The following is a 26,766-nucleotide window of genomic DNA, read 5'->3' on the forward strand; positions in this document are numbered from 1 at the left end:
TACCTATTTACCTACCTTACCTACCTTAGGTTATATAATCTTGCAGTTATTGGTTAAAGGTGTTCGCGGACGCTGGGAGTCAACAAATCTATCTTTGATGCAAAGGATCTGATGAGTACCATGGGTCAATACTCTCGACTCTACAGGGCAGAAGGTGGCACCAACAATCATGGACGATATCAGGGCCATGGTGACCCAAGTTGACGAGACGAAACAATGAACATCGGCGCGAAGGCCCAAAGGCCGTAGCAAACTATTTCGATTTGTCTTCAGCACCGGAATCCCTTGCTAGATCACGATATACCAACGTCACGTTTATGCCGCAAATTGTATCGTAGTAAACATGCGAGTATTCCTCTGTGGTTGCGGAGTTTGCGATATACCTCACATATGCCCTTAGTTTGAAGAGTGCCACTCCTATGAATACCTGGCCAGGCTGAAGCAAGGTGGTCTGCCCATTCATTAAAGGTGTTTCCGTAGACCCGGGGACAGCCTGCAGTTATCACACTTATAAGCAAGAGTCACTGTAGTCGCAGATAAGTACGGCTCACCCTCGATCTCGTCACCGAAAGCAAGCTGCTATCACTACTTGAGTCCATAAGGGGACCGTGACACGGATCAAGAAGAGCCACCACACATAGCACGACAGCATATCACCACCTCACTGTGTGATAATTGGAATCAATCGAGTCTTCCTACAAAAATACGGACACCGAGAAGCCAAAACCAGTTTGACTGTCGTTACAGCGAACGACATGGTCCTCAGAGCTTGTCGACGAAGCTCATTACTACTGTGGGCCAGGCATACATTCAAAACCAATCGGACCTCAAGAACAAACACTGATACAACTGATTGCACAACTGCCTACCTAGCTACCGACGAACCCCTTTTCACAAAAAGAAATAGTTCTGGTATTTGACTTGACTTGGCCACCTTTGGGCAGCATTGACGAACCAAAAAAAAGAAATACCATTTCTTCTCATCTTGGATATCGGGCTGTCCTGCCCACTTGGTAACCCTTTGTACACACCCAGCTTTGATGAACTCAAGGAGATCAAACCAGGCAGACGCTTCATTTTCCTTGGTTTCCGGCATCCATTCCCAGAATGTCAAAGCCCCGCCTCATTCCTCCTCATATCGCAGACTCTTTTCGACGTTTTCGATATTCCAATGCGGAGTTTTGTGGATATTTAGTCTCATGGGAAGTTAGTTATCGTCTTAACAGTCACATTTTGCTTCTGACTACACCAGAGGAAGTGGAAGTGGCGGAGGAGGAGGTGGTAATAGCGGTGGTGGCTTTGGAGGATCAGGAGTGTTCCAGTCGTAATTTTCGCCTCCATTACCGCCTTCACTACCTTTTCCATTAGCCTCCAACACCGCCACCTTTGGCATCGAACAGTGGACTGGAGCAGACATTACCACCGAGGTAGTAGCACAGGTCCCCGTCGCCGGAGCCGCGCCGCACCCATGCACAAAACTGCACTGGGGTCCGGAAAGCTACAACCTTCAGCACTTGTTTGCTGTCAAACAGCTAGGACGGGACCTGGACTTGGATGAGGGCCTATGATGCCACTCATAGAACTACTGCTCGACTTGAGAAGCGCGGGATCCACTGTTGTTTGGTTGTGGTAGTTCGAATGCCTGCGCGGTGTCTCAAGTAGCTGCGACGCGTGTCCTGAGTCGACATGCACACGGCATCTACGTCACTTCCTAGCAGCCTGTTAACCGAAAGGACCGCTGTACCCAGGGAAGCTGTCGCATAAGTGCCAGTTGAGCTCGTCGTCGCTCTCCCGGCGGTCAAAACTTCGGCCTAGGGCGCGTGGAGCCCGTCGTTGGCCGTTCTGTGTCTTTGTGCCTGGCGACGGATACTGGCAGGGGGCACTGACGGTCTCTCTGGTGGCAGTCAAGGTCGAGGTGCCGCTTGGGTTGGTATGGTACTCCATGGTCTTAGTGATGAGCTTGTTGGCGCACCAGGGTCATAAGAACGTTGTCTTAGGAGTCGGCCTCTTCGGTGGATAGATCTCACCGCACCTGGAAAGACACCGGGTCGAATGTGGGTATATTTTCATTGGGACAGAGGTCTAAGTCCATATCAATATCGGGTCGGCATGCCTCATTACTGCCACCCTTGGGAGGATTAACTGGACTAATGGCCGCGCGCACATCATCGTGGGAGTGCATTAGCTGTAAATTTCGGGCGACACGAAGCGCTGGCCACCGTCGTTACAGCGCTCTCTGGTTGTCCTGTGCTAGGCACACCATATTGCAGGTGAACGGCCCAGTCGATTATGCCTGCGAATCTCATACTCAGGTATCGAGCTCTGCGTGCGGCCGTAGTCCGTCGTGACATTTAAGCCACCAATTCAGTTTTTGTTTATATGTATAAATGGACTATTAGATCCATGGCAACTAACAGGTAGGCTAGTCACAGAAGATGGGAAAGCACTTGTGCTCCTATATGAGATAATCATACTGCGTATCACTGTCATAAAATGGAGTGACTTCGGCAACACCGCGGCGTATGAGCTCGTCGATTACGGCGTTGGCTAAACAGCCTGGCGTCAGAGTAGACTTTTCCTGCTTTTCGGTCGATTCGGGCCCAAAAAAGGTACACAAAGGACCAGTGCATCCCGTAATTTCCATCTCCAAAGAGCCGTCGTAGCTCAAGATACCTACGATGACTTCGTTCCTCCCTGCTCCGGCCTTGGTGACTGGGCAAATTCTAGTTTCAGGTTATTTATAGCCTTACTCCCAAGTCTAACTAAAGGAGACTTACTCACAGCAGGATAAAAGTCCGTCTCGGCGATGTTCTCTCTCAGAAGGTGGAGATCAGCAAGCAGGCTGCTGAATCTTTGAGACTCTTGCTTTTTTTTTACCTTGACTGCGCAGATATACCCAATCCATATTGAAGCTGTACGGCCCGTGCTTGCAACTACGGCAGTGACAAGCGCGTCCCTATTGCCCGGCTCGCACACTCGCCGGAGGAGCTGGTGTCTGGCCGGGTCGGTGGAGAAAGCCCAGCCGTCATAGGCGAAATTACCCTTGACATCGGCACCCAGGGCTAGGAAGTCCTTTTACTGACGGTGAGTGTCATCTATACTGAATGAAAGGTATTGGTGGATGTCGGCAAAGGCCCAGTGCACATGGGTGTAGCCGAGACCTGCCAGTGACTTGGCACGCATGTGGAGGCATGGCCGGTCTATATTACAGGACTCATAGTATTTTACCTGCAGCGAACAGCGCGGAGTGTCCTTGTTCGAAGTCATCAATATCTTTGGCCTTCAGACTTTTTTTTGGCTGTTATGGAAAAAGCACGTGTTGTTTTCGAAGACCACACATGGCACGCAGCTGCCGTCCTTGCTGAGCTTGGGCCGTATGTCGGGCAAGGTCCCGGCCGAGCACCACAGGCGCTAAACTGTAGCCAGGGTTGAGGAGAGTTTTGGGTCCGGATTGTAGTCAGACAGCTGGGCGCCTGTGATGCGGCACCTATCGGACAGCGAGCCGCAGCCGTTCCCGGACACGGCCGTCCTCGTCTTACAGGCGGCACGGCGGAGGATGGTGGGCAACGCCCAGGGGAGGGTAGCTGCCAGTGATGCTGGCGGGTCAATCCCGATGGCCAATATAATCGGCCAGATGGAATGCATACTTGGCAGATATGATTGCAGCTACCTAGGTTTGGATTCGCGATGCTTCTCTATGCCTGTTCAACCAGGCTTTGAGTGGAGGCAACGCTCCCTACACCTTTCTCTTATATCTTTTCCAGCATCTATTCTGTCCTTCCAGATTTGATCTAGTGGCTTTTACCTTCCAATGCGCCCTTCACTGTAGTCTGCCTTCTTTTCTTGGAGTTGCGAACTTCTTGACTATGTTCTTGCTGCCCACACCATCTGCATCTGCCGTGATATTGCTGAGTCCATCTTGCGCATATCATCTTTCCCGCAGTGACGCCATTGTTCTAATGGCTTCGGGATGACGATACCCGCTATTGCAGCTCGTTTGAGTCCTTCCTCATTCAACCATTTTACCAAGTTTATTCTTTTTACATGAGGCAGTTATAACTTGGCGGTGGCATTGGTCTTTGTGGGACAGTTCGGACCACATTTGCGAGGGCTTGCTGTAAACAATGCTAGGCAGAGGCACAGTATTATATTCATTGATTGATAATTTTAGTGAAGTAGTTGGCTACCATCTCCATCAGAGTATTGGTCAAGGATTTGGAGACCTCAAGAGAGTGTGATGCGCAGTGTGTAGCAGTGATTCTTAGTGCTGACCGTTCCAGAAGCCGTTGTTAATGGTTCGCTTGACTTGGTGTCTAGCATGGCGAATATTAGCTATAATCTTGGTTGCAGATCCCTGAGCGGCCAAGTTGGCTTCCTCTATGTGATTTAAAGGCACAGCGGCGGCTATGTCCAATTTAATATGACGGACCGGATCATCAAACCTCTTTGAGCCCTTTATACCCTGGAAATGGTGCTTACTTCCCCCTGTGTCTCAAACTTGGGTGTGTCACACACGTCAAGGCAGAACTTGACGCTTTACCGTGATATCTGTGCTGCTCTGTCAAAATTTCTTGATAGCAATTTTGGTGAGATCAGGAACATCACCGTATTCCTCAGACATCCTACTACTGTCGTTTGTTATTTCCATGTTATGGCTTTTGAGCAGACATCAGCAGAGCATAATAGAGGACGCCGAAGTCGTACTCAAAGCATCGGCTACGTTTTTCGGCAAGAGGCAGTTGTCAGTTGATCTGTTTCCGCCTCTATCCCTTGTGGTAGCTGCTCTTCTGCCTGCACCGCTAGTTGCGTCTGTGTGCAGGTGCACTCAGGGGCTCTTTGTATAGCTGCTGGCATGAAAGCTGGAAATTTTGGCAAAGTCAAGGGAGCTGGCTTCTTTGCCCAGTAACCTTCTTTCCCGGAGCTCATTTCGGTGACTCGTCGTGCTTCGTAGACCCTTGCCTTCCATCTTGGGGATAAACACGACGTCGCATGCTGATCCGTCGCACCTCTGTGCCACAGCGGCGGCGTGAATCCTGCTCTTGTGCCTCGTGCGCATCTCCAACATGCTCCCAGCGCATACGGTGCTCCTTTGATTATGTTCTGGGACTCTCTGAGATGTCCGTCATTATGGTGGAACTCCAAGGGGCCCACGTGGGTGATTTGGCAGCGGCGTATTTCCTGCTAGCCGTGATTAGGCTCGCCTGGGTGGCTCGGCGTCACGACCGGCGCCTCTTCCATTGGCCTTGACATGGTCGCTGGCCGCACCTTGTTTCTCCCTTCGCTCATTTCTGTGTCTTGTCTATGACCTCTACTTGCCCTTCTTCGAGGTCTCGGCCGGTGGCAGCTGCAATGTCTACGGAAAAGAACCTAACCAGATGGCTTTCGCAATAGCGCCTGGATCCCGGAGCGCGGAGACAGGCAAGGGCTGACGGCAGCTCCTTTCGTCTGTATCACCCCGTCTTCAGGTGCTACCTAGCCCCTAGCTTCCGTAACTATGTCGATAATAACCGCCCTGGCACCAGCAATGATAACGTGGCCCGGGCGATTGGGCGCGATTCCGAAGCTGTGTGCACGCGTGGGGTCGGTATCGATGCGTCAGCTCTTGGTATTGTAGGAGGTAGGTAGGTCGAAGAACGTGTGTTTCTTTTTTTTCTTTGCTTCTTTCTAACCCCTATTGTGCGGGCAGCTTCTCTTTTGCCTCTTAAACAGTCGTCTTGTCTCTGGCTCTCCCTATACTAAACACAGGTACTGGTGCTTTCATGTATCACAGGTCAGGATCCCATATACTTGCGGTGGCGCTGGATTCCTCGCGCGCTTCGACTGGGTTTTATCATGGCGATGGGGACGAAAAAGACACTGTACCGGTGAAGAAATATGTACGGTTCTGCTTTGAATTTGCAGGGTATAAGCTCTATTGCTGCTACAGAAGCTGCTAGGGACCAGTCTAACCCAGGCATCTCCGATAGCTCGGTAGTTCTAATGTGCTTTCTGTTCCCTCGGTGAGACAGCTCTGCAAACAGAGGGGCTTGGCGCAATCAAGGGGGGCTGGATGTATGGTATTTGATGCTGCCAACTTATGCGGTGGTTGTTTGGCCAAAGATTTAATGATGAGAGGTCCGAGGGGCGGAGACAAGAGTATGTTGGCGGTAGGAACTTCTGTGATTGGAACCTGGGAAATGATGTTGGAATCGGAATGGATAGATGCCTAAGGTAGATAGACCTATAAAAAAGGCGAAAAGGAACCGGACTTTCTCTTTTACCTCCTTCCTTATCTCAGCTCCCAAATAGTCTTCAGTGTACCGATCGTGCTCCCAGTCCGGCACGTTGAGCTTCACTGTAACAATTAAGCAGCTGAACGAGGAGGCCGGTGAAACACCTCAACCCCCATTCTGGCCCAAATCCACCAAGTACCGCCACCTCGAGCTCCCAGGCCCGTCTCCGTACTCTTCCTCTCTCAGGGCACGGCATAAAGAGACATGGAATATTGTCTCGGGCCCGCGTCCGCACTCCCACGCGATGCGCTGCTCCCAGCCCCAGCCCCTCGAGCATCTCCCCGTCCACAAGCTCGCCTGTCTTCATCTGTTTCTGCGACTCGAGGTCGGATATGTATCTTCTTTCCTTGGTAGCCCTTTCGTCGAGACTGGTCAGGGCCTCGTGGATGTGTGACTCGACGCGCGTGCGGAAGCGGGATAGTGCTGCTGATAGTTCTTGTCGTGTGGGGATCATTCCATGCTGCTGGGGGGGGTTGCTTATGTATGTTTGATGATCAGATGGGCATGCGCTTTCACGATGAGGCAGGAAATTTTTGCCCGAGGTTGCTGTGTCGGAAAATGTAGGCAATGGTAGTTTGAGTTGGGTGGTAGGCTGGCATGCAGGTGCTTTTATCATGGATAGATGCGCACGCAGGGCAGCAACGATTTACCGGATAAATTGTGTTGCTATTGCGTGCCAGAAATTTCCAGGTCAGCAAATATCGGGTACTAGAAACAGTGCTGTAACATAGAGCGCCACTTAAACAAAGGTGTAAGAAAAGAGTGATTCAAAAATGTCGAGAGTTAGTTAGCCTTTCTTTCCCGACTGCTTTTCCCATTTCATACCGGCATGCGAAGCACTTTTAAACACTACCTACTTCTCTGCTGCTTAGCTCACGTAAGAACCACTAATTGACAGCTACTCATGGTTTATACAGGAAAGTTGGACATTGATTTGTATAGTTAGTGGTGGCCCTGGGACCAGGTCAATGGAAGGCGCCTAGACTTCAATTCACGGGCCTCTTACTCAGGGCTGCTCCTTTTTGTCATCCAATTTCAGAGGATTGACAAGCATAAAAGAGCAATATAAAATGACAGTGACGGGCCACCAACTCAAAAGAAAAGGGTAGCGAAAAGAGCCAGCAATCAAGCTTTATTAAAAGCTCCTGAGATTCCCTGATTATATACATCTAGCCCGTCCCCAAGCCCCAGAATCTCTTGCCATCATTGGCGGATCCCCTTGATTTCTCTCTCCCACCCGACCCCAAGCAAAAGCTTCTCTTCAAATGCCGCCGTCTCACGCGCTTCTCCCCGTTACATTTCAGGTCCATGCCATTCAGCCGGCCATCGTCGGCGTCCAATTCCTCAAATTTGGCGTCCCTGAGAACGATCGGGCGTATCGGCCCAGCTCGATGTTATAATGCCGGCTGGCAGTAAGGCTGACGAGAGAACGAACAAGGCCGTAAAATGCACCGATACGTATTAGAACTCTTTCAGGCTCGTGGCTGCAGCGGTGACGTTGATGACATCTGTGATACGGATGTAGGGGTCGACGCTTCCCGTCATGGCTATGGTGTATGTTTGTTCCACAGGCAGATATGTGTTGATCAACTGGTTAAGCCGCACACTCAAAGTTCCGCCGGGCACAGTCAGCAGCCACTTTCTTATAGCCTCCGGGTTCTCTGGTCAAAGGTTGAAGTAGGATCGGATCTTGGTACAGGTACCAATCGAAGTGTCAGGGATCTCTACACCGGCGTAATAGAGCCCATTTGCAGATGCTAGGCTCCTTGAGACTTGGTCAAATGTGCTCGGGATCGAAAATGGCGAGATGTCAGCCGGGGTGTGCTGCTCGCTCGAGGGTTGTTGAGCAACGATTCTGCACTTTGGCTAGGTATGTAGGATCGGGATCGGCTGCCAATACTGCTATCGAGCAGTGAACGCATGACCGAACGTACTGCTGGTGGACTTTGAAGTGTGCAGTGAGGTGTTTATAACCATTTTCAACCCCCAGCTTCTCTCGAGGAGCTGGATACCGCAACATCGGATCTAAGACGTGTTGGAACGGGCTCGATATCGCTCCGATTGGCAAACAAAGCCGGACTTTTGAGCTTGTATTTCCGGCCTGGATAATTATGAGAGGCCCACACGCCGTTAGTTCAGTTTTCGTTGAGTAAGCCGTTTAGCCCAAGTGTCCACGTTGCAGCGTTGATACCATTCCTATCTCTAGAATTTCGGATGATTGGATTGTATTCTTGCCAGGCACCATTGGCGATCAGTTTTCGCCAGCTAAACCAAGTGTCCTCCTTGGAAAAAGTTGCTGTAAAAGGTCTGCTTGTTTGTAGTGCCGAGTTCCTTTGTTTCAAATTGTAGTTCAAAGTAGCTCGACTCCATCTGAAAGTGCTGTTACCGACTACAATGCCTTACAATGAGAGCCCAACCAGGAAAGATTATGGCAAAAGTAGTCCCAATGACGGATCCTTCCAGACGATAGTCACAGAATTACTGCTGTGGGTCAAGAATGGTACTTTGAGGCTCCCCCACAGATCCAACAAGACGGCTTTGAACGAGTGTCAAAACAGCAGTCAAGCCATGTATATCGATGCTATGATGGACGGCCCACCAACCGGGTCACTCTGAAGTGTAGAGACAAGGCCAAAATCCAACATGGGATTGGTATTGGTATCGAAGTAGATCAGGGTTGTGTTGGTCTCGAATTCCTGCAGCTTCGTCCGCAGCATCGTAGCATAGAATGCGCGCCCAGGTGGAGGAAACGAACAAAGAAACAGCAGCACAATGTAAAGCCATCCGAACGGCAAGGTTAAGACTGAAAGCGCAGCGCCGCCTACGGTTCGACTGGCTAATAGCTGCTCCAGAGATTGGAGCCACGTGCCCGACTCAAGCCTCCAGCAGACTATGTGTGTCATCAGTTGACCGACGACCATGCAGAAAACTATTGGTAAAATGGCAGCGAGCTGTATCCATAATTCTATCAGTACTAGGCCGGCACGTCGTATAATAGCTTGTGGCACAGAGGTCTTTTGGAAACCACCATTCCTGCTTATTACTTACAACAGTTATAGCGTCCTTATACCGCCCTGCAGTGTCTGTGCTGGTGTCTTGAATCAGGATAATGGCAATATTAAAGGCAAGAAAACAGAAGGTGGCTAGGATGCCTATAACTTCAGGAAATATTATCGCGGCTTTGATCTTCTGGCGCTGGAAGTCCGTCGCAAGGCCATTGGAGTTGATGTCCATCGCTGGCGTGGTGCTCTCGCTGGGACGGGCTCCATCGTCCAGCAAGGTTGCTGCTGGTGTTTCTTCCGGGCCTTGTTGAGGAGAAGCCAAACGATGTTCATGGATGGTTAGTGAAACACTTGAGACTGAGACTCTCGAACCCCGAGAAGAGGAACGATGTTGTCGCCGTCGGTATAGTGACCAAATGGTGAACTGGGTAGGGGTGGCCGACCTGGCTGTCACTGTCGGGCCAACCTCGCGATCCGATGACGAGACTAGCCCTGGTTCGTGGAATCTTGTTACTGGAAGAAGACTTTCGTGGGAGGATTCGGGCTGCATGTAAGGGCGATGCTCGTCGGTCGAGGACATGATTAGCAAAAGGGTAGATGATGATCTTTGCAGCAGATGGCGATATCGGTGGTTGAGTGTTCCCGGTCACATTTTGCTTGGTTTTTTTTGGTATCTTTTTGTTTTCTTTATGTTCCAGTATGCGGCAGTGTAGGTTAGCATCAAGCTTAAGGTTAAGGCAGAAACATCCGGCCCGCGAGAAAACAGGCTGTACCATCTTGGCCAAATGAGGACTTTACGTACCTACCATGGATGTAAACCAAGCTGTCACCTCAGCCTACCGCAAGCCGGGTTAATTTGAAACGGGAGGTTGCAGTATTTCGTGCACGTGTGGTGATAGAACTCGGAAGGCGTACTCACTGTACCTCCCTACTCAGCCATGCAGCATGCACATTTGCCGCAGCCCGGTGCCTGTTCGCAACCATTATGGCAGTCGCGCTGGCGGCTGATTGCCACAGGCTTGCTTGACTGCACCTCGCAAAGCTTTCCTTGTTAAGCAAGAAAGTGCAGATAAGCTTGGACACCCGACTTGACACTGAGTAAATGGGGTTGAATAGTATCGAGGGGTGGAGAAAAATAAAAATGGACAGTATGACAAGACTAGAGTTACCGGATGATTGTAGTCGAAAGAAGCCATAAGCCAATTCGTTTGACATTGATCATTCAGGTAACTGTAGATATATTTGTATGGTTGACCATGCCACTGACCTCAGTAACACTGGCTATACTGTGGCGAAGTGTGTTGAGTTCCTATATACCCACTGGGACTCCCTCGCAACAGTGCACTAGCTAGCTTCCAGCAGAGGACTACCTACCTATGAACAGACTCCAAGGCATTTGGCGGGACTAATGCTAGCGACAGTCTGGATTTGAGAAGTCTTGAGAGACGACCGAGCAGGCAGTAATCAAGCAGGAGCAAGGCATCTCTGCAACGCAGCGCTATCCAACCCTGCGAGGCATTGCCTTGTTTACGGTCTCCAAGGTGCCCAACTCGGAACAATGGTTACCTACTCGTCTAGAGGGTATCCAAATGACGTGTCTCAGCCATCGTGTGATCGAAATCCTCCACGCAAATTTACATAAAAACGCGGTGTTGTATTGTAATCAATCAAGCAGTGCTCCAAAGGCGAACCGGGTCCAAAGAACAGCGAGTGATATTCATCGATGGATCAAAATCTAGCCGAAGATTTTGCTGTTGTTCCCGTGCTCTGAATGACCCCTGATGCCAATAGTTCAGTGTTTTACCAGCAACTAGCAGCAATGTAACAAACACATGTTTGTCCGGTGTAGTACCCTCTCTTTTACCCTTGATTGCCTTTCTTCTCTACACCATGCCCATATCCTCTTCTCAACGATCTATCTGTGCACCAAGTAAGGCGCCCGAGCTACTGGTCTCTTAGTCCTCGAGGCTGTTGACGCAAGCCCACTCGCCCTTGAGGTTCTCCTTCCACAGCGTAACCTTGTTGTCTCCCGAGCTGACGGCGAGGACGTTGCCGCTCAGCGACCAGCTGACGCGCCAGACGGTGGTGTCAAACTCCTTGAGCACGCGCGACTGCCAGACGCCCGGGTTGGACGAGTCACTGGTCCAGATACGGACGGTGCGGTCCTGGGATGCGCTGGCAATGTAGCTCTTCTGCAGGACGGTAGGGCTCCAGTCAACGTCGAGAACCCAGTCGGTGTGGCCCGAGAGCACGCCGCCCTCCTCGCAGCGGTACTGAGCTGAAGCGGCGTCCCACGACCAGATCTTGAGGGTGTTGTCGCTGCCGCCAGTGACGAAGCGGCGCTGGGCAGCAGGTGTGGCGTTCGTGCTGATGATGCTCCCGGGGGCCGTCGAGGGGGCCCACGAGACCGAGTTGACACCCTGGCCGTGGGCGAGGAAGTTTTGGTTGTCGAACGAGTTGTCCTTGAACTCAAGGACCGAGACGTGGCCGTCGGAAGAGGCGCAGGCCAACAAGCACCCGGACTCGTGCGGGGACCAAGAGACGATGTTGACCGAGGCCTTGTGAAGAGCAAAGTCGAAGATCTTCTGCCACGCGCCTCCCTGCTCGCGCCAGATGAAGACCTTGCCGTCGTAGCCTGAAGAGGCGAGAATGTTGCCGTACTTGGGGTGGGCCCAGGCAACACACCACACGGCTCCTTCGTGTCTGTAGTTTGAGTAGCGGGTGAGTTAGGCATACGTAGACGTGAGTTTGTAAGGCCATTATCCACAGACAAAAGCATGTTGTCTGCAGCCTTTTCGCCATGTATCTGAGCGTAAACTCACCCCTTGAGTGTCTCCGTTAATCTGTGTGACTCGCCCTCCACCTCAAAGATCTTGATGGTCCTGTCGGACGAGCATGTTGCTAACCGCCTGCCGTAGTAGTCGAGAACTGCATCGTGCTATCGTTGATCGATGTTAGTGACGAGATGGTGTGTACAAGATCGCAGCTAGCTGCGCCTGGGAAAATAGAAATCTCACAATCATGTCATCGTGACCCGAGTTTGCTATGACTTGCGTCGCCTGTAGAAATGAGTTGTTAGTTGAGCTTCACAACGGAGAAGTTCCTCGTTCTTCTGTTCTAGCATGCCTGCTTGCGAGTCTTCACTGCGTGCTTTTGGTTGTCCATTGCCAAGTTTTGCCGTTTCCCGAATGTTGTCCCAGGTCAAGAATAAGTGCACTCGCATGTCTTTCTTGCGCCGGTAGTTGGTGTGGTATTGTTTGCACTTTTTGAGTAGGCCTCACTTGAAGCCCTTTTATGGTGTTCCGCGAGTATCGGATCCATACCAGAGGTATTCGCTGGAAACCACTTGTATACCTAGGTGGGGTTTGTGCTGAGATCCCGTTACACTCATGGCGCCTTGCGGCCAGTTTCCAAGCACTGGCTTCAGTTATTGTATGTGTTGCCGATCCCCAAAGGAACTTCTGCCATCTTTGTTGCCGCCCGCAAGGTTTTTTAGGCAAACTCAACTGTGAGTCTCGAGCCAAGCACGTTGAAGTTGATTAGTTTCTAAGGCTGAAAGCGTTTCGCACCCAAGGCCCTTGCAGAGTATCAACCCCAGTTTGCTATGCCCTTTGTCGCCTTGTGACCTTCCGTGCTCGCCGCAGATAACAAACAAGCTTGTGTGTGTAGTTTGTGTGGTGTGTGGTTCCATTCTTGTAGTAGTTGCCATGAGTGAAGTTCGTAGAGGTATCTCGCCCGCTCTCTCCGAGGTTCTTGCCATCTTTAGTGACAACCTTTGTTGTTGTTCGTTCCACCACTTCGTGCAACAAGTGTTCTGATAGTGAGTAATCTTGTGGCCTCCTTCACACCTGCACGCACGCCTTCTTCCGGTATTCTTTGTGGAGGTTACTCGGGATTCCAAGCTCTCTCTTCTTCCGGTTGCCATCATCAGCACCTGCTCTCGATCTCAGCCTGGTATGGAACGCATCCATCTGGACCACTCTGCGTTGTTTTTTTTTTTTTTTTTTTTTTTTTTTTTTTTTTTTTTTTTTTTTTTTTTTTTTTTTTTCTCATCTCTCATCTGTCTCTCTCTCTCTCCCTCTCTTCGGACCCTTTCCTCGCCGTCGTCAACTCGACGTGTTCGGTAGGTACCACTTGCTTTTCCTCGGCTCCGCAGCCCTTTTACTGCTTGATCGCATAGCTTCATCGAAACCTGCTCTGAAGCTATCTCGGCGATAGAGTATCTGACCTGAACGACTTTCTAACAGATTCATCGACTTTCTCTTCGTTCTCGCAGGCCCGTATCCTTCCTTGTTTGGCAGTAGCTACCCAGGTCGCACTTGCTCTATCTGTTCTTTCGAAATGAGGTTATCGCAACAACTTTTGCCTGGAGGCGAGGTCAGTTTCCAACCCAACAACTATTCACGGATCTGGATGGTTACACCAACCTTCTGTGGACTAAATATTCATGGTAAGCCTGGTAAATTTCCTTCTGGAAGTCTCCCGTATCAAGTGGCGATGACTTCAAGCTTGACCGGCACACTGACACTTTCCGCAAGCCCGATAGTCGGTTTTCAGTCGAGTCACTTAAGTCGCATTCTTCCAGCTTTGGAACTCGATGGTCCTTTTCTTTGGTAGCGGCGTCATGTCCCTAGAACTACTGTCGAATAGGCCATGATGATCGCTGCTTATACTCATCTGCAGCAGACCTGCATCTCGGTAAGATACCTTTTTTTTTCCTGCCGCTTATACTCGATAGCCGTATACCCATATATTGGCGAGACACCACAGTCGGCAAGCCACTGCTTATACTCGTTTGCAGCAAACCCGAATCTCGTTAAGCCAACATAGTCGTTTCCCGCTGCTTGTACTGAACAGCCGTATACCCGTATCTTGGGAGTATACCATAGTCGATCTCCGTCGCTGATAGGTCGATAATTTTTAACAGTCGGCCATTTCGCCAAGCTTCCACCCCTGATGGCGTAACTCAGAAACCACTATCGAGTTTGGCTCCTCCGCGCAACTTCTCTTGACGCTTCATCGCGAGCCTATCGCACCCCTGAATCCCTTGCGCAGTGAGATCCCGAACTAAGGTAGAAGCATCCCCCTTAACAGCACCTCGAGGTGCAATGCGAAACTCGACACTTGCCAAGGACGTAATGACAACCTCTATAAAACATCTTCAGTCGCGGGCTGACAGTTGTGCAACCATATAGGTGAATACACTGTAGCCAACCTCGACCGACTAAATCCTTTCGCAAAGACCTCTATAGCACTCCGCAATAGGTTAAACAGCTGCAGCTAGGCCAGCTAGAGTGTAAGCGTCCCCAAGGGCTATACAGAATCTCTCACTAAAAGACCTCTTGGTATGTAAAACTCCAAAACATATAAGCCTCCAGCAATTAGTATGCACAGTCTCTTATTGAAAGACCTCGAAGTGTACATCTCTAGCAGACCTTTTGCGCAATCTTTCACTGAAAGACCTTCTGAATATACACCTCCAGCGAGTACTATGCACAGTCCCTCACCGAAAGACGCCCCGCATCATGCGCCTCCAGCAAGCACTATGCGCAGTCTCTCACTGAAAGACGCCTTAGCTATAACCCTCCAACAAGGACAATGCGCAGTCTTTTGCTGGAAGAACTCCTCTTCTGCTAGGGCACATCCCTTTTCACCACCACAAATCTCTGCGAGCTAGCGCCGTTTGTATGATAGGTCTCTCAGGGGTAAGCCCCTAATCATAGACCTTCAGAGGAAGCTAACAACTTTGAAGCTCATACCTCTGAGACATACGTACAAGGTCACACAGCTAGGGAGTAAGAAGAGCTTGCAGCTTTGCAGCAGTGCAGCGTCTTCTGGTCGCTCTTCAGGCAAGTCGCCAGCTTTGCAGCTACACACTGAACTGTGCGTACAAGGGGTCTTTCATCGTAGCCAGGTACACAACTCAGACAGGAGCTTTGAATCAGCACTCAAGTATGGCGTCTACAGCTTTGCAGCACGACATACTCAAGTGCATCCACCTCGGGCTTGCAAACAGCACACCCTTACGCCAGGAGGACCTCCAGGCCTAGGCTTGTATGGTCCTCATCGAGAAAGCTTCGCTCGGAGATGGTACGCTTCCCATCCTTCTTCCCAGAGATAACCCCGAATAACAGTGTGTATTGTAGTTCCTCCTCTTTAAGCAATGGACTCTCCGCAGCCAGCATCGAACAAGCTTCAATCGGTCAAGACGTACCATGGTGGGTTCTATTTTATTTTGTCGGAATCGTCGTTTGCTCGGCGGTTCGTTTGGAGTAGGTTATCGGGATCGTGTAATCGTCTAGTGGGTGTTGCGATGCGCGCAAGAAAAAAAAAGTTCGTGGAGTTGGAGTTGTCGCTAACAAAAGCCAGATGTTCTAATTCCAGACTAAGCAGATAGGTTCATGATCGCGACGCTGCAGGTACACCTAAAGTTCAACAAGCCAAGCAGTCTGTCAAGTACAATAGGGAAGGCGGTGAGACAATCAGTACAATAGCTACGTTGCTTTATTGAGACTTGAACGACTGACAAGATTACATATGCGGGTTGCAGAAGCAGGGAGGTACCTTGAGGCCCCCGCCTACCCATGCGGCTCATGGTAGTCTAGGCTTGTACGTACATATAGTGTGACTTACAGGGAAGGTACCTCCCAGGGGAGTAATGTGGCTACTACTACTAATGTGGGACTTTGTGCTGCCTTAGGTTCACGCTACATTTACGATGGATACGGTGCCACACCAAGACAAGATCACATCCTAATCCGTCCAAAAGAAGCTGACTAAGATAAGTCCGTGTGGGCAAAGTATGTGCCTCGGCAAATACGAGTGTGTCAGTTGAGTCGGCGCCACGCCGAGTCCGCGTGGCGTCGGCTTTCAACGTAAAGGGTTGTCAAGCGTCTTGTTACATTCTCCCAAAAGACAAAAAAGAAGAACAACCACGACGTTCTGTTCTTATAGTGTTTTGGTAAACGACATTGAGAAGTTCGGACTATACACCTGAAGACTTGGAGCCGACTTTTCCACGACGAGCAGTATACGCACGCATTCTACGTTCGTTGCAAGGGACTCAAGAATCCCTGCCGGATCCTCACGTGTTAAGCACGTGCAGACAAAGTGCCAGACGAATATCAAAGACGAGAGAGTCAGGGGTATAAGTGGTATAAGGCGCGACTGAGACGGGGACGACCTATAAGAGAACAACTACTCAGTCGAGACATTATAACTCGAGACTCTCTTCATCAGCTTTTGGAATCTTGGATTAGGAGTCAGTGTTGTCCAAGGCTTGGCCAACCTTGGACCAGGGTTTCCGCGGAGACCTGGGGTGGTCAACTTTAGGGGATGGACTTTGAGTGAGACCGTCAACCGCAAGTTGGACGACCGACCTGGTCAATTTTGCGCCTTCCATTTCCGGAATTTCAAACCAGCCGGCCACTCTCTACAGAGCATATCAGTGGCGCCTTGATCCCCGGCATCTGGCTCTAACTGGCTGCGAGAACGAGAACCTCTCTGGCCCAGAAACCATAGCAACCGACGAGCAGCATCTGTTGCTTTGTCATTGTCCTGATATTGAAGCTTTGGAACGGCTCCACCAGCTGCAAACTTCTCCCTTTTGGGAACTCGTTCCAAAAATTATAAAAGTCCCCCTTTCTCCCGATCTTTTGGCCTGTCTCCTGTCGACTGTCCTTTCACCAGTTACCAGATCTTTTTCGTTTCAACGTCTGCTCGTTCAAAACAAACAAAGCACTAGCAATTACTGCTCTTTTGTCAAAAAAAACTATTTGGACATATCTCTTGCGCTCTCCTAGCAACAGCATATCACCATCTACTACCAAGACTTCGCCTCATACCACCGTCCGGACTAGAGATTCCGCTACGACCGTGGTCACTACATCGCTCACGGCTATCTGTAAGTTTTTTACGCACTTTCTTTTCTCTTTCTTGTCCCTTTCTTGCTTTGGTTTGGTACCAAGCATAGCTGGTCTTTATATACCACTTATTATTTTGTTTCGGTCACTAACCGTAACTCTAACACTTCCTCCTCACAGTCGCCAAGAGTAAATAAGAGCTCCAAGGACCGTCCAAAGACCTTGAAAAGCAGCAAACATGTCCGGCCAGGACAGCATGTGCGGGGGTGCAAACCCCCTGAAGTCCTTCCAGGACCAGGTTGGCAGAGATCGCTCTCTGCACCAGGACCGTGCCGTGAACAACGGCACCGCATCTACTGTAAGTTTAGTACTATCATACTTTCTTCTTTGTCTTTTTTTTTGTCCCTGGTACTCTCAAGTCTCTAACCATGTCCTGGTTGGTTTCCAGAGCTTCCGGTCGGGCTTTGGCCAGACCACCACCAACGGCGACCAAGAGTTCGCCAACTTCCAGGCCGGCATGGCCAACCTCCCCTCCCTCCCCGCCATGCCCGCCCATCTTAACGGTCCCATCCCGGGACACCCGTCTTCATTTGCTGCCCTCGGCCCGCGCCAGCAGCTCGCCCCCGCCCCCGCCAACGTCGCGGCCGTCAGCCCCAACTGGGCTGAAGAGTTCCGCCAGCTCCAGGCCAACAATATGGTTCACGCTGCCCCTGCCCCTGCCCCGGCACATGGTCTGATGTCTGCTCGTCCCGCTCCCCATGGTATCATGTCTGTCCCTGCCCCTGCCATGGGGTTTAACACAGCTGCACAGTTCAACCCAATGTTCCAGCAGCACATAGCCATGGGCCCCGCCCAGGCCCAGACTACCGCCCCCGCCACCGCCCAAGAGGCCGAGCATCCCCTGGTCAAGGATGCATTCGACGCACAGTTCGCACAAGTAGAGGCCAATCAGGAGGCTGTGGACCACCTCCAACGCCACGCGGGCTCGTTCGAGGACGAGATGGACCAGTGGATGCAAGAGCAAGAGCACGGCCCGCCCATGACCGCCGAGGAGCAAGAAGCTGCTATAGAGCAGTTCCACGACGAGCGCATGACGATGATTGCCGACCAGGAAGACATGACCCGGAACAATAACGACGACGACGTCAATGCCCTGGCCGACGACATGGCAAAGACCCATGTCGATGATCTGCGACGCACGGCCGGAGAGATTGTGGACCGTCTGGGAGACGCGCCCCAGTACCAGCAGTCCACCTTCCTAACCCTCATGCGCAACATCATGGACGGCAACGTGACCGTCGACGACGCCCAAGAGGGCTTCGTCACAACCAACGACCACCAGCCGTACACCGGCCACCTCGAGGACCCTGCGTCCGAGGACAAGCAGGAGAAGAACTGAAGGTCGGACGGAGACGTCCCTATCGATGTGGTGAGGACTATCAGGAGGACGTCGTCTTGCTGTGAGTAAAACTACTGCTCAGAAAACAAGAGACATACATGATTCCCCCTGTACATAGAAAAGAAAACCACACAGAAACGACCCTCAGTACGCTTTGATACCCCAAAAGAGGACAAGCACCTGCCTAGTCTACTACATACAGTGCATTTTTGCCGCGTTGGCGGCCACCCATTAGTTGTCGTCCCGTCGTTCCCTGACAGTGATGTTTTTTTTTTGTCCTACCGCGTCACCAACCCTTTTTACGTTACACTGCATAAGTAGTGCAAGGTCCTTTCCTTTCGCTATCCTTTATGGTGGCAAGGCCACCTAGTTCACTTTGCCATGCTCTTTGTCCTCCCGGCACTGGAGTGCCACTTTATGTGGCTTTTCTCTAGGGCTTTAGTAGTTGCCTTGAGCCTGGTGCCTGTCATATAGAGACAACTGTTCCGTCTCCCTGTGGTTGCCTCATTTATCTTCTAGGAGTGCTCCTGTTATTCTGGTTTGGATTCTAAAACCATCAGCTGTACGCCCCCAATCGTCCCCGTGCATCACAGCAAACATGTCCTTCTGTCGTCAAAGCCACCACGTGTATTATTATACACTCAATAACTAACAACTGTCTCGCATTTTTACCTTGCGTCTAAACAGCCGCTCAAGAACTGCGAGACCTTGCCGAGGAGGCCATCGGCCTGGCAAAATTCCACTCGCCTCTACCTTCGCCGGCGGCTCGGCCGCCCATCTAGCAGGTCCCAGCTACGATGATCCTACAAAACTGGCCAAAGCCTTTGGGGAACGCATCACTGTGTGGGCGTTTGCTATGGGAACCTGATTTGGGTGTGGAAGCGTGCTATACGTGTGTCAGTGGACGGATTTGGGGGGGGCCATTTGGGTGATGGGCTGCTTAGTAATAAAATGATTTATTACTTAAGCAATATATATAGTGCTCCGTCTGTATATAGGATAGGGTTGTAGAAGACCTGCATAAGGAATCATTTTGTTATACCTTGAATGTTCCCTCTCATGTTTTCTTGGCAACATGGATGCTACTCTTCTCATTTGCTAAACCTGAGCTGCAACGTGCCTTTGAATGTCTGCATACTAGACTCTCCTAATCCACATCCCGTATTGTAGAAACCCATTAGGCTTTGAGCAGCTCAGCCGAAAGATGAAGGAGGCAGTCGACGTCTCCCGACTGACCAAGTAGAGGAATCTACAAAGCCGCTTTGCCTCGTAGACAGCACAACTTCATGCCGGTGTTCATTCCATTATATCCCACAATCTTCGCCATATTATATCGCCCCCGCCCCGCATATCACTCGAGGTTGAGGGTGCTTCAGTGTCCCATGTAGTGTTCAACAGCGGCGTGACGCAGGAGCTCCCGGTCCACAGTAGTAGTCCATCTCTTGATCATCTTTGCCGAATATGACTGGCTCAAGGTGGTCGAAAGAGTTTCGCACGTGCTTGGTATCTCGGAACGGCAAGAGTGATGTGCAGAGCCATCCGATGCTGAATTAGCCTAAGAGGCGTCCCGGGTAGTGAGCTTTTCTCGCTGTCCTATATCAATGCCAATATTAGCAAAAGTAGCATATAGAGCTAGCTACGGTTCCGTACACGGATTTTTCATTTGCGACAAGGAGTAACTTACAATTCCGTACCCTGCGATGGGACGCCGGCAATTGAAGCCTTGTATTTCAGTTCAGTATTGTCTGCCGTGATGGATAGAACTTCCAGACAAGGGAAGTGGAAATCATGATTTGCTTACACAGTCATGGAAACTGCCCGAGTCGCTGGCAGGAAAGAACAAAAAGAAAACAGTGTGCTTGGTGTTTCTGTAGGCATCCATCAGAGCCTTGCCGTTGTCAACCGAGGTAGGTAGTCCCAACATTCTTTATCTCTTTTGTATTAGTTCTGCGTGTCTTCGCGAAAGACCAAAAGGTTCCTTGCAGTCGCCATAGAATGGAGCACATCCTCCACTTTGAGCGACTTCATAACATAATGAAGGATCTAATTTCTGCCAGGAGTTTGTTAGCTCCTGGTTTTTGCTTCTGTATAGGAGCCGCATAAAGCATGAAAAACCGTCATGAAAGTTATGTGCGAGTTCCCGGTGAAATCTACTGACCTCCTTTAACACCTGGATTGAGGGCTTTTGTAACCCGAGAACAGAAAAGCAGGCTTCATGGCTCGATATTAAGGTCTCTGTCATCTCTATATTCTCTATACTCTCTATGACCTAACAGGGGAGCTCGGGGTGGCGTGCGTGGAGTTTTCGATGTAGGGGCCGGTCCAGAACCGTCGGCTCGTTGAGATAGCCAGCTTACGGATCGGCCTCTGGGACTTGACGAGCGATGACGTCCGGCACCACGGCCGCGTTCTCTTTTCTTTGAGGGCTTGCTCATATATACTGAAGTCGCTTGGCTGCTGCCTCGATCATCTTGCTCCGGTCTGCAAACAACTTGTGGGCCGTCGTTGACAGCACCGGGTTTTGTTCCCATATTGGTCTCCCTGGGCACTTTGGAAGTGTTGGTCAGGGTGAATCCAGACCCCTTATCCACTGGCTGGAGCCTGGCCAGCGCTTTCTCCGCCTTGGCCAGTCCCTTCCATCTGGCCAAAGCATCAGTACGCTTTGCTTTGTTGTAGAACCCGGTTTGTTGGAGCCACATGATGACATCCTGTTCCAGGTCTCCATCCGTAACAACTGATGGGATATCGATGGTCTTGGTGCCTTTATGCTCCTCGTTTTTGCTACTACTGGTCTTGAGGTCGGTGTTGGCCATGAGCTTGTCCATGTCCCTCTCGCCGCACTCTTTGGCGCAGGACGCTTGGGCAGTGTGTCCCTTAGAGCGCTTTGGGCCGCCGAGGGCGTTGTCCAGGATATCGTCTTGGATATTTGTGCACCCCTGCGGCAATTCTGGGCAGTAAACTGGGATCGGATATGTTGACAAGGGCGATTTCTTGAGTACCCTGGGAGTAGTTGGAAGTGTCGCAGCTGGTTTCTCAGTCTCGAAATTTTCCTCTTGAGATCCGGTCAGTTCGGATATATTTGTGGGATGGTGGCCTTGGTCTTGGCGCTCGATGATATTGTTTATCATCTCCTGGACATCTTGGCCTTTTGGTTGAGGCTTGGTAAATGACTGCTGCTGCACTGCCTTGTCTTTGCTTTGCCTGAGTGCCATACTTTGTTTGACTTTCTCTTTTAGCTCGCGAGCCAGAGGACTGATTTCTAGCTGTGCTCGTGGGAATAGGTCAGCTTAAAGATGAGCAAAGAGACGAGTTATTCATTGCTCCTGGATGTGGCGGACATGAGGGTCTCCATCCAGACGTTATGATATTTTCAGGGGGATATCGTTAATGTGTTTTGGGTTAGAAAGCAGTGAAGCATTTCCATTGAACACTCCTCTGGGAGCAAACGAGAACTATCTCCATGTCCAAGGGAACGAAACTACTTTGTTCTGTGAGGCGTGACTCACCCTGGACAAATTCTGTTCCCTATTCCCTTGTTGCTGGGGAGATATGTCGTACTTCTCTTCCTTCTCAGCCATCTTCTCTTGACCAGGATCAAAGCTTGGTCCTGTAGTTTGTTCCATGGAAAACTGCTGGGGACGGAGTTGATCTCTATATTTATTCTGCATAAAGTTGGTTGGGAAACGATGAGGGAGGCCATTGTAGGTGCCAAATCCCCAAGACTGATTAGGCCACATTGTGACAGCTTGGCCAAGGTAACGGGTTAGATAGCAGTCCAGAAAAACGAGTGATACGTAAGAAAAGTTCTTCGACAGGCAAAATAGATGAAGAACCAAAATATTATTCTTATTCAACTGCTGTGGTAAGTACTGCAGAATGTTGAAATGTAGAAACGTCGAGGCAATTTGATCCTGCCAGGTTTTGGAAAAAATAAAAAGATGAAATAACAAGTGCCAAAGAACGGCCCATAGAAGGGATAATTTCAAGCACCAAACAGGCCGATAGCACACTCATAGATAGGGGTTACATTGGGAAGATAATGCTCAGACCTCGATTTTCGCTCATCTTGTCGTTTTCTATTTTTCTTCATCCACACCACAACGATTAGGCATGAGACAACGCTCGATATTTACGGTACTTTATCAAACTTGAAGGGATTACATCTTTAGTCACCGTTCAATTTCTTTTTTAAATCTGCATTGTTTGCTCCTACCACACCGATCGCCTTTAGCTAACCCTATTTACCTTAGGCCGGTGGGAGAAAGGATGAAAACAAGACTGCTTGGATGGCAGCGTACATAACCATAAAGGTCACAACCCCCTTCCCGAAGCCCCCTTTATCTTTGTCATCAGCAAGACGTTGTGCTAACCACCAATACCAGACAGCGTAGCCTGAGGAAAGACGGGTAATGATCTGAACGTGGTAGCTCGTGAGAGCCGTCACGGCAAGGATTATCTGAGCTGCAGCAAGAGCCTTGACCAGATCACCAACGTCACCTTTCGCGGCAGTGTTGGCGGCCCCGATGGATTTTCCAGGCGATGCAGTAACAGTTTCCCATCCCGATCTAATCAAAATATACAACATCGGCGCTGCCAGCAAGAATAGAGGAGCGTTGGAGATGGTCCAATACGCAAAAAAGCCGGTGCCCCTGGTATAGGTCAGTCATCATCATTACTTCACCGCACAAACACACAGAAACAAAACCACTGACCAGTATCTGCTTTGCACAAACGAGTATATGCTAGGAATAGTCCGAGCGCACCACTCCGGGCGATTGAGACCCTCCGCCAACGGCTCGGTGCAGTACCTGGTATAAGCGACCGCCTGCGGCCAGATAGACCCAGCAGCGATGCATAGGCCCGCAACACCGAGCACAACGATACGCCTCAAGCCTACCAGCGACGGATTAGACAAGAAGCGCAGGCAGTCGCGGCAGAACGCATACGCAAACGGCACGCCGTTCAACAGCCCGTTTGTCCGGAACGTGGTAGCCCGGCCGAGCAGGAACCCGGAAACGATGATGGCGCCGTCCTTCTTCAGCCTCCCTCCGTACGTGGTGTCGGAGCTCTGGCTCACGGCGAAGAGGTACAGCCCAAAGAAGGACATGTAGGAGAAGCCGGCCTCGGCGTACGGGGCCGAGAGGAACAGCCCGGCAGGGGAGAGCACATGCAGACACGCGGCCACGAGGGCCTGGCGCTGGTCACCCAATACCAGGGCACCGAACCAGAAGAGCGCTAGCGAGGATAGCAGGTGAGACACGTGGGCGACGATGACGCCCACAATCGCCATAGCTTGGAGGCCGCCATCCTGGAGCAAGCCAACAGAGTTGAGACCTGATAACGGCCAGTTTTTATTTTTTATTTTTATTTTGAATGGTCAGCCGGTAACATTAATGCTCGGGAGACGACATACATCCAGGGGTGGGCTATACAACTAGCTCAAGCTACGTGTGTTGCATGTGCGGGTGGTAGTGCCCATGGGAACAAAGCATGAAAAAAACACGGCCAAAAAAACAAAACATACCTCGAAGCGCTCGTGTAATTATGCGTGGCAGGCCCTCTCCAAAAGCCCACTCTTGCTCAAAGACGTAGCCGCGCTGCGCCTGCTGCACGAAATAAATTGCATCCCAGCTCGTCAGCCTCGCCAGGAACATGGATGACGACGAGTTGGAAGCCGGCGCCAGCAGAAGGCTTGCCGACGTGTCATATGCGGGGCCGACCAGCGCGCTCCCAGCCGCGACAAGCAGGAGTGCGCCTTTCCATAGCGCGAACAGACGAACGATTGTCCACGGTGGCGATGGGCCGGCGATTGTTGCAATCATTGTCTCGTGCGCTACAACTTTTTTTTTTTTTCTCAATTGTGTTTTCTTTTTCAGGGACTTGCACTCAGCTCAGCTAGACCCGAAAGATCAGCTGTCAACAGCTTTGCTACAAAAATAGAGAGACGGTTTCGCTCGGACTCGTCTGATGTTGTCAGAGACAAGAAGCGGGTTCAATTCCGAACGTGGCCCTCCGAACGAGGTCTCAGCTGGCCTGTCGACCCATGAAACCTATCCTTTTTTTTTCTGTGTTCAGTAACAAGTTTGCGGAAAGCGTTTTCCGCTAGTGTCAATGCCGTCAAATCCGTATATTGGCCAACTGACCATGGATCTAAATCGGCAAATTCGGTAGCGAGCTGTTGATTGAGTATCAACTACGTAGTTGACTCCAGGGGACTTTTGAATGGCCAAGTTTTTTATTCTTTTTCTTTTCAAGGTGTAGAAACACTTGGCTGTAGCCTCGGCTCGCATCATCGCTAGCGACCCGGCGGGCCTGCCACAAAACCTCCTTCCTCGTTTCACAGCTACTGACCAAGGCAAGCAGTATCCCCACTGCTTGCCCAGGGCTTCTAGAAGTCCGCTGGGAAAACCCCACTTGACAATTTCCAACTAAATGTTATGCAGTATGCCATAACGAACCCGTACCTTAATCGGTGGAGAAACACAAAAATTACCAAGGGGTATACAGGTATGCTTATCGACTTCGCTGATGACCATGCATGAAAGATGAATGCTATCAAGGGTAGAGAGAGTCAAAAACCAATGTAAGCAAGAAAACCTCCGCGATTGTGCTGGCTTGATGACGTTTTAGGTACACTTTTTTGCTTTGTTTAACGCCCGCTGGCGCTTCGTAAGCGCTGGGCCTCAATTTGCGGCTCAAGATCCGCGTTAGGATGGACTGACTAGGAGAAAAAAAAGGGATCAAGTCAGCTGGACATCAAATGGAATGCAATTGTTTTGATAAGATCAGGGGAGCAAGCAATGCAATGCAGCGAGCCGGTAATAAATAGAAAAGCGCTGAGTAGGTATTGTGCAGGAAAATCCGACTGACACGTTAAAACGGTTGCCAACCCGAAAATCGGATCCCGTGGGTTATTGACTAAAAAGTTAATTATATTGCAAAGATAATCAACGATAGGTAAGTATAATATGGTATGGAGCCGGAGATGATAAGGACGGGTTAGGTGACTTGGATGTCATTTGATGCAGGTACAACGAGCGAGCATTGAGCACATGTTATGTCCTGGCGACCGTGATGGCGTCACAGTCTGGATGAATTCAGTCATCCAGTTAGTACCTACCTAGGTCCCTAGCTATAACTAGTACCCAAGTGCCTCCCGTCATTGCCGTACATAGTCGGCAAATGTTGGTGGGGTAGGGCGGGTTTTTGACAAAGCAAGTTTATTTTGATTTATTGTTGCTATTATGTACTGTATGTTTGTTTACCTACTCCGTATGAATATCGATCAAGCCGAAATGTTTCCTACCTCGTCAAAAAATCCAATGTATTCTCTGGCTATCTACCAAAACTACCTCGTAGTAGTCTGAAATAAGGCCAGGGGACTACAGTGCAAGCCGCATGTAAGCTTTTTACCGCCGTTTGACACTCACCGCAATTGCAATAAGAACCCCCCAAAAAACGGTTCTAGTAATGGCTTGATTACTGATGGATCGAAATAGAACGAATCTGTTATCTCTGGTTGGCAGTCGATGTTTCTACGGTCCGAATAAATACCGAGCTACAATATGTCTAAGTTTGCCAAGATTAATACTGCTCAAGTTTGAACCTTTGTCGCGTACGTCCACGTGCATTTTGTATCATCTGGCCGAGGCTTTTACGTTTTACTAGTATGTGTTTGCCGCCACCCCAAAAACCCCTTAACTGGGATGTCTTGTGTTGTTGATCTAAGAAAAGAAGCAACCATAAGGATGTGGCTCGATCGGATAGCTGTAATAGGTTGGCATAGTGTTTGTACGGTAGTATAGTTGAAGTTCTTCCCCTCCTTGGGGTTCTAGCCTGAGTTAAAGTTGTCAGTTTGTCTTCTTCTCTCTTGGCATCCAGATGCACAACTGGTAGTAGATAGAGCATCAACTGTACATATATTGGCTTGATTGGGAATACAGCACGTAGTCAACCAAAAGGGGATAAAGGCCGAGAGAACATCAGAAGGTTGAGGTCATAAGACAGATAGTCGTCAAGAAGAATAACGTGGACATTCTGTGCCTAAGCTGCCCATTTAACTCGTTGATCAAATCAGGCTATTCAGTATACTTTTGCAACATACTATTAGTCTAGGGATAACAAGTAAGTCCCTTGTTGTGAAATCGTTAAATCCCGAGCACACTCAGCTACGAATACGCTTCGGTGACCTCGAAACACATTTTTGGTCCTTTTCCGTGTAGCCGGGTATC

At 50.2% G+C, this 26,766-nt stretch overlaps 9 protein-coding genes across 9 annotated transcripts; 1 reads left to right on the plus strand and 8 right to left on the minus strand.

Moving 5' to 3' along the window:
• Positions 1 to 1,364: 1,364 nt before the first annotated feature.
• On the minus strand, positions 1,365 to 1,944 carry PgNI_08674 (uncharacterized protein; the record flags this gene model as incomplete). Its single annotated transcript, XM_031128669.1, has 2 exons — positions 1,365 to 1,483; positions 1,728 to 1,944. 2 exons carry the CDS (start codon positions 1,942 to 1,944, stop codon positions 1,365 to 1,367), a joined length of 336 nt encoding a protein of 111 aa, XP_030979418.1.
• A 511-nt stretch (positions 1,945 to 2,455) lies between these two features.
• Positions 2,456 to 3,183, minus strand: PgNI_08675 (uncharacterized protein; the record flags this gene model as incomplete). The annotated part of the gene is made up of 3 exons (XM_031128670.1): positions 2,456 to 2,712; positions 2,778 to 3,062; positions 3,084 to 3,183. The coding sequence occupies 3 exons, from the start codon at positions 3,181 to 3,183 to the stop codon at positions 2,456 to 2,458; spliced, it is 642 nt and encodes a 213-aa protein (XP_030979419.1).
• Positions 3,184 to 6,291: 3,108 nt separating this feature from the next.
• Positions 6,292 to 7,103, minus strand: PgNI_08676 (uncharacterized protein; the record flags this gene model as incomplete). Its single annotated transcript, XM_031128671.1, has 2 exons — positions 6,292 to 6,732; positions 7,098 to 7,103. 2 exons carry the CDS (start codon positions 7,101 to 7,103, stop codon positions 6,292 to 6,294), a joined length of 447 nt encoding a protein of 148 aa, XP_030979420.1.
• Positions 7,104 to 8,833: 1,730 nt separating this feature from the next.
• Positions 8,834 to 9,854, minus strand: PgNI_08677 (uncharacterized protein; the record flags this gene model as incomplete). Its single annotated transcript, XM_031128672.1, has 2 exons — positions 8,834 to 9,223; positions 9,321 to 9,854. 2 exons carry the CDS (start codon positions 9,852 to 9,854, stop codon positions 8,834 to 8,836), a joined length of 924 nt encoding a protein of 307 aa, XP_030979421.1.
• Positions 9,855 to 10,969: 1,115 nt separating this feature from the next.
• On the minus strand, positions 10,970 to 12,665 carry PgNI_08678 (uncharacterized protein; the record flags this gene model as incomplete). The annotated part of the gene is made up of 4 exons (XM_031128673.1): positions 10,970 to 11,977; positions 12,097 to 12,212; positions 12,292 to 12,358; positions 12,598 to 12,665. The coding sequence occupies 4 exons, from the start codon at positions 12,663 to 12,665 to the stop codon at positions 11,230 to 11,232; spliced, it is 999 nt and encodes a 332-aa protein (XP_030979422.1). The 3' UTR covers positions 10,970 to 11,229.
• A 3,513-nt stretch (positions 12,666 to 16,178) lies between these two features.
• PgNI_08679 (uncharacterized protein) lies at positions 16,179 to 19,566 on the plus strand. The gene is made up of 4 exons (XM_031128674.1): positions 16,179 to 17,177; positions 17,317 to 17,494; positions 17,585 to 18,596; positions 19,223 to 19,566. The coding sequence occupies exons 2-3, from the start codon at positions 17,375 to 17,377 to the stop codon at positions 18,533 to 18,535; spliced, it is 1,071 nt and encodes a 356-aa protein (XP_030979423.1). The 5' UTR covers positions 16,179 to 17,177; positions 17,317 to 17,374; the 3' UTR covers positions 18,536 to 18,596; positions 19,223 to 19,566.
• A 341-nt stretch (positions 19,567 to 19,907) lies between these two features.
• PgNI_08680 (uncharacterized protein) lies at positions 19,908 to 20,459 on the minus strand (the record flags this gene model as incomplete). The annotated part of the gene is made up of 2 exons (XM_031128675.1): positions 19,908 to 20,090; positions 20,337 to 20,459. The coding sequence occupies 2 exons, from the start codon at positions 20,457 to 20,459 to the stop codon at positions 19,908 to 19,910; spliced, it is 306 nt and encodes a 101-aa protein (XP_030978623.1).
• Positions 20,460 to 20,748: 289 nt separating this feature from the next.
• On the minus strand, positions 20,749 to 22,272 carry PgNI_08681 (uncharacterized protein; the record flags this gene model as incomplete). Its single annotated transcript, XM_031128676.1, has 2 exons — positions 20,749 to 21,798; positions 22,042 to 22,272. The coding sequence occupies 2 exons, from the start codon at positions 22,270 to 22,272 to the stop codon at positions 20,749 to 20,751; spliced, it is 1,281 nt and encodes a 426-aa protein (XP_030978622.1).
• A 456-nt stretch (positions 22,273 to 22,728) lies between these two features.
• Positions 22,729 to 24,357, minus strand: PgNI_08682 (uncharacterized protein; the record flags this gene model as incomplete). Its single annotated transcript, XM_031128677.1, has 3 exons — positions 22,729 to 23,184; positions 23,248 to 23,869; positions 24,060 to 24,357. The coding sequence occupies 3 exons, from the start codon at positions 24,355 to 24,357 to the stop codon at positions 22,782 to 22,784; spliced, it is 1,323 nt and encodes a 440-aa protein (XP_030978625.1). The 3' UTR covers positions 22,729 to 22,781.
• Positions 24,358 to 26,766: the final 2,409 nt, after the last annotated feature.

This window comes from Pyricularia grisea, assembly GCF_004355905.1.
Source record: "Pyricularia grisea strain NI907 chromosome V map unlocalized Pyricularia_grisea_NI907_Scaffold_6, whole genome shotgun sequence".
NCBI classification, from domain to species: Eukaryota; Fungi; Ascomycota; class Sordariomycetes; order Magnaporthales; family Pyriculariaceae; genus Pyricularia; species Pyricularia grisea.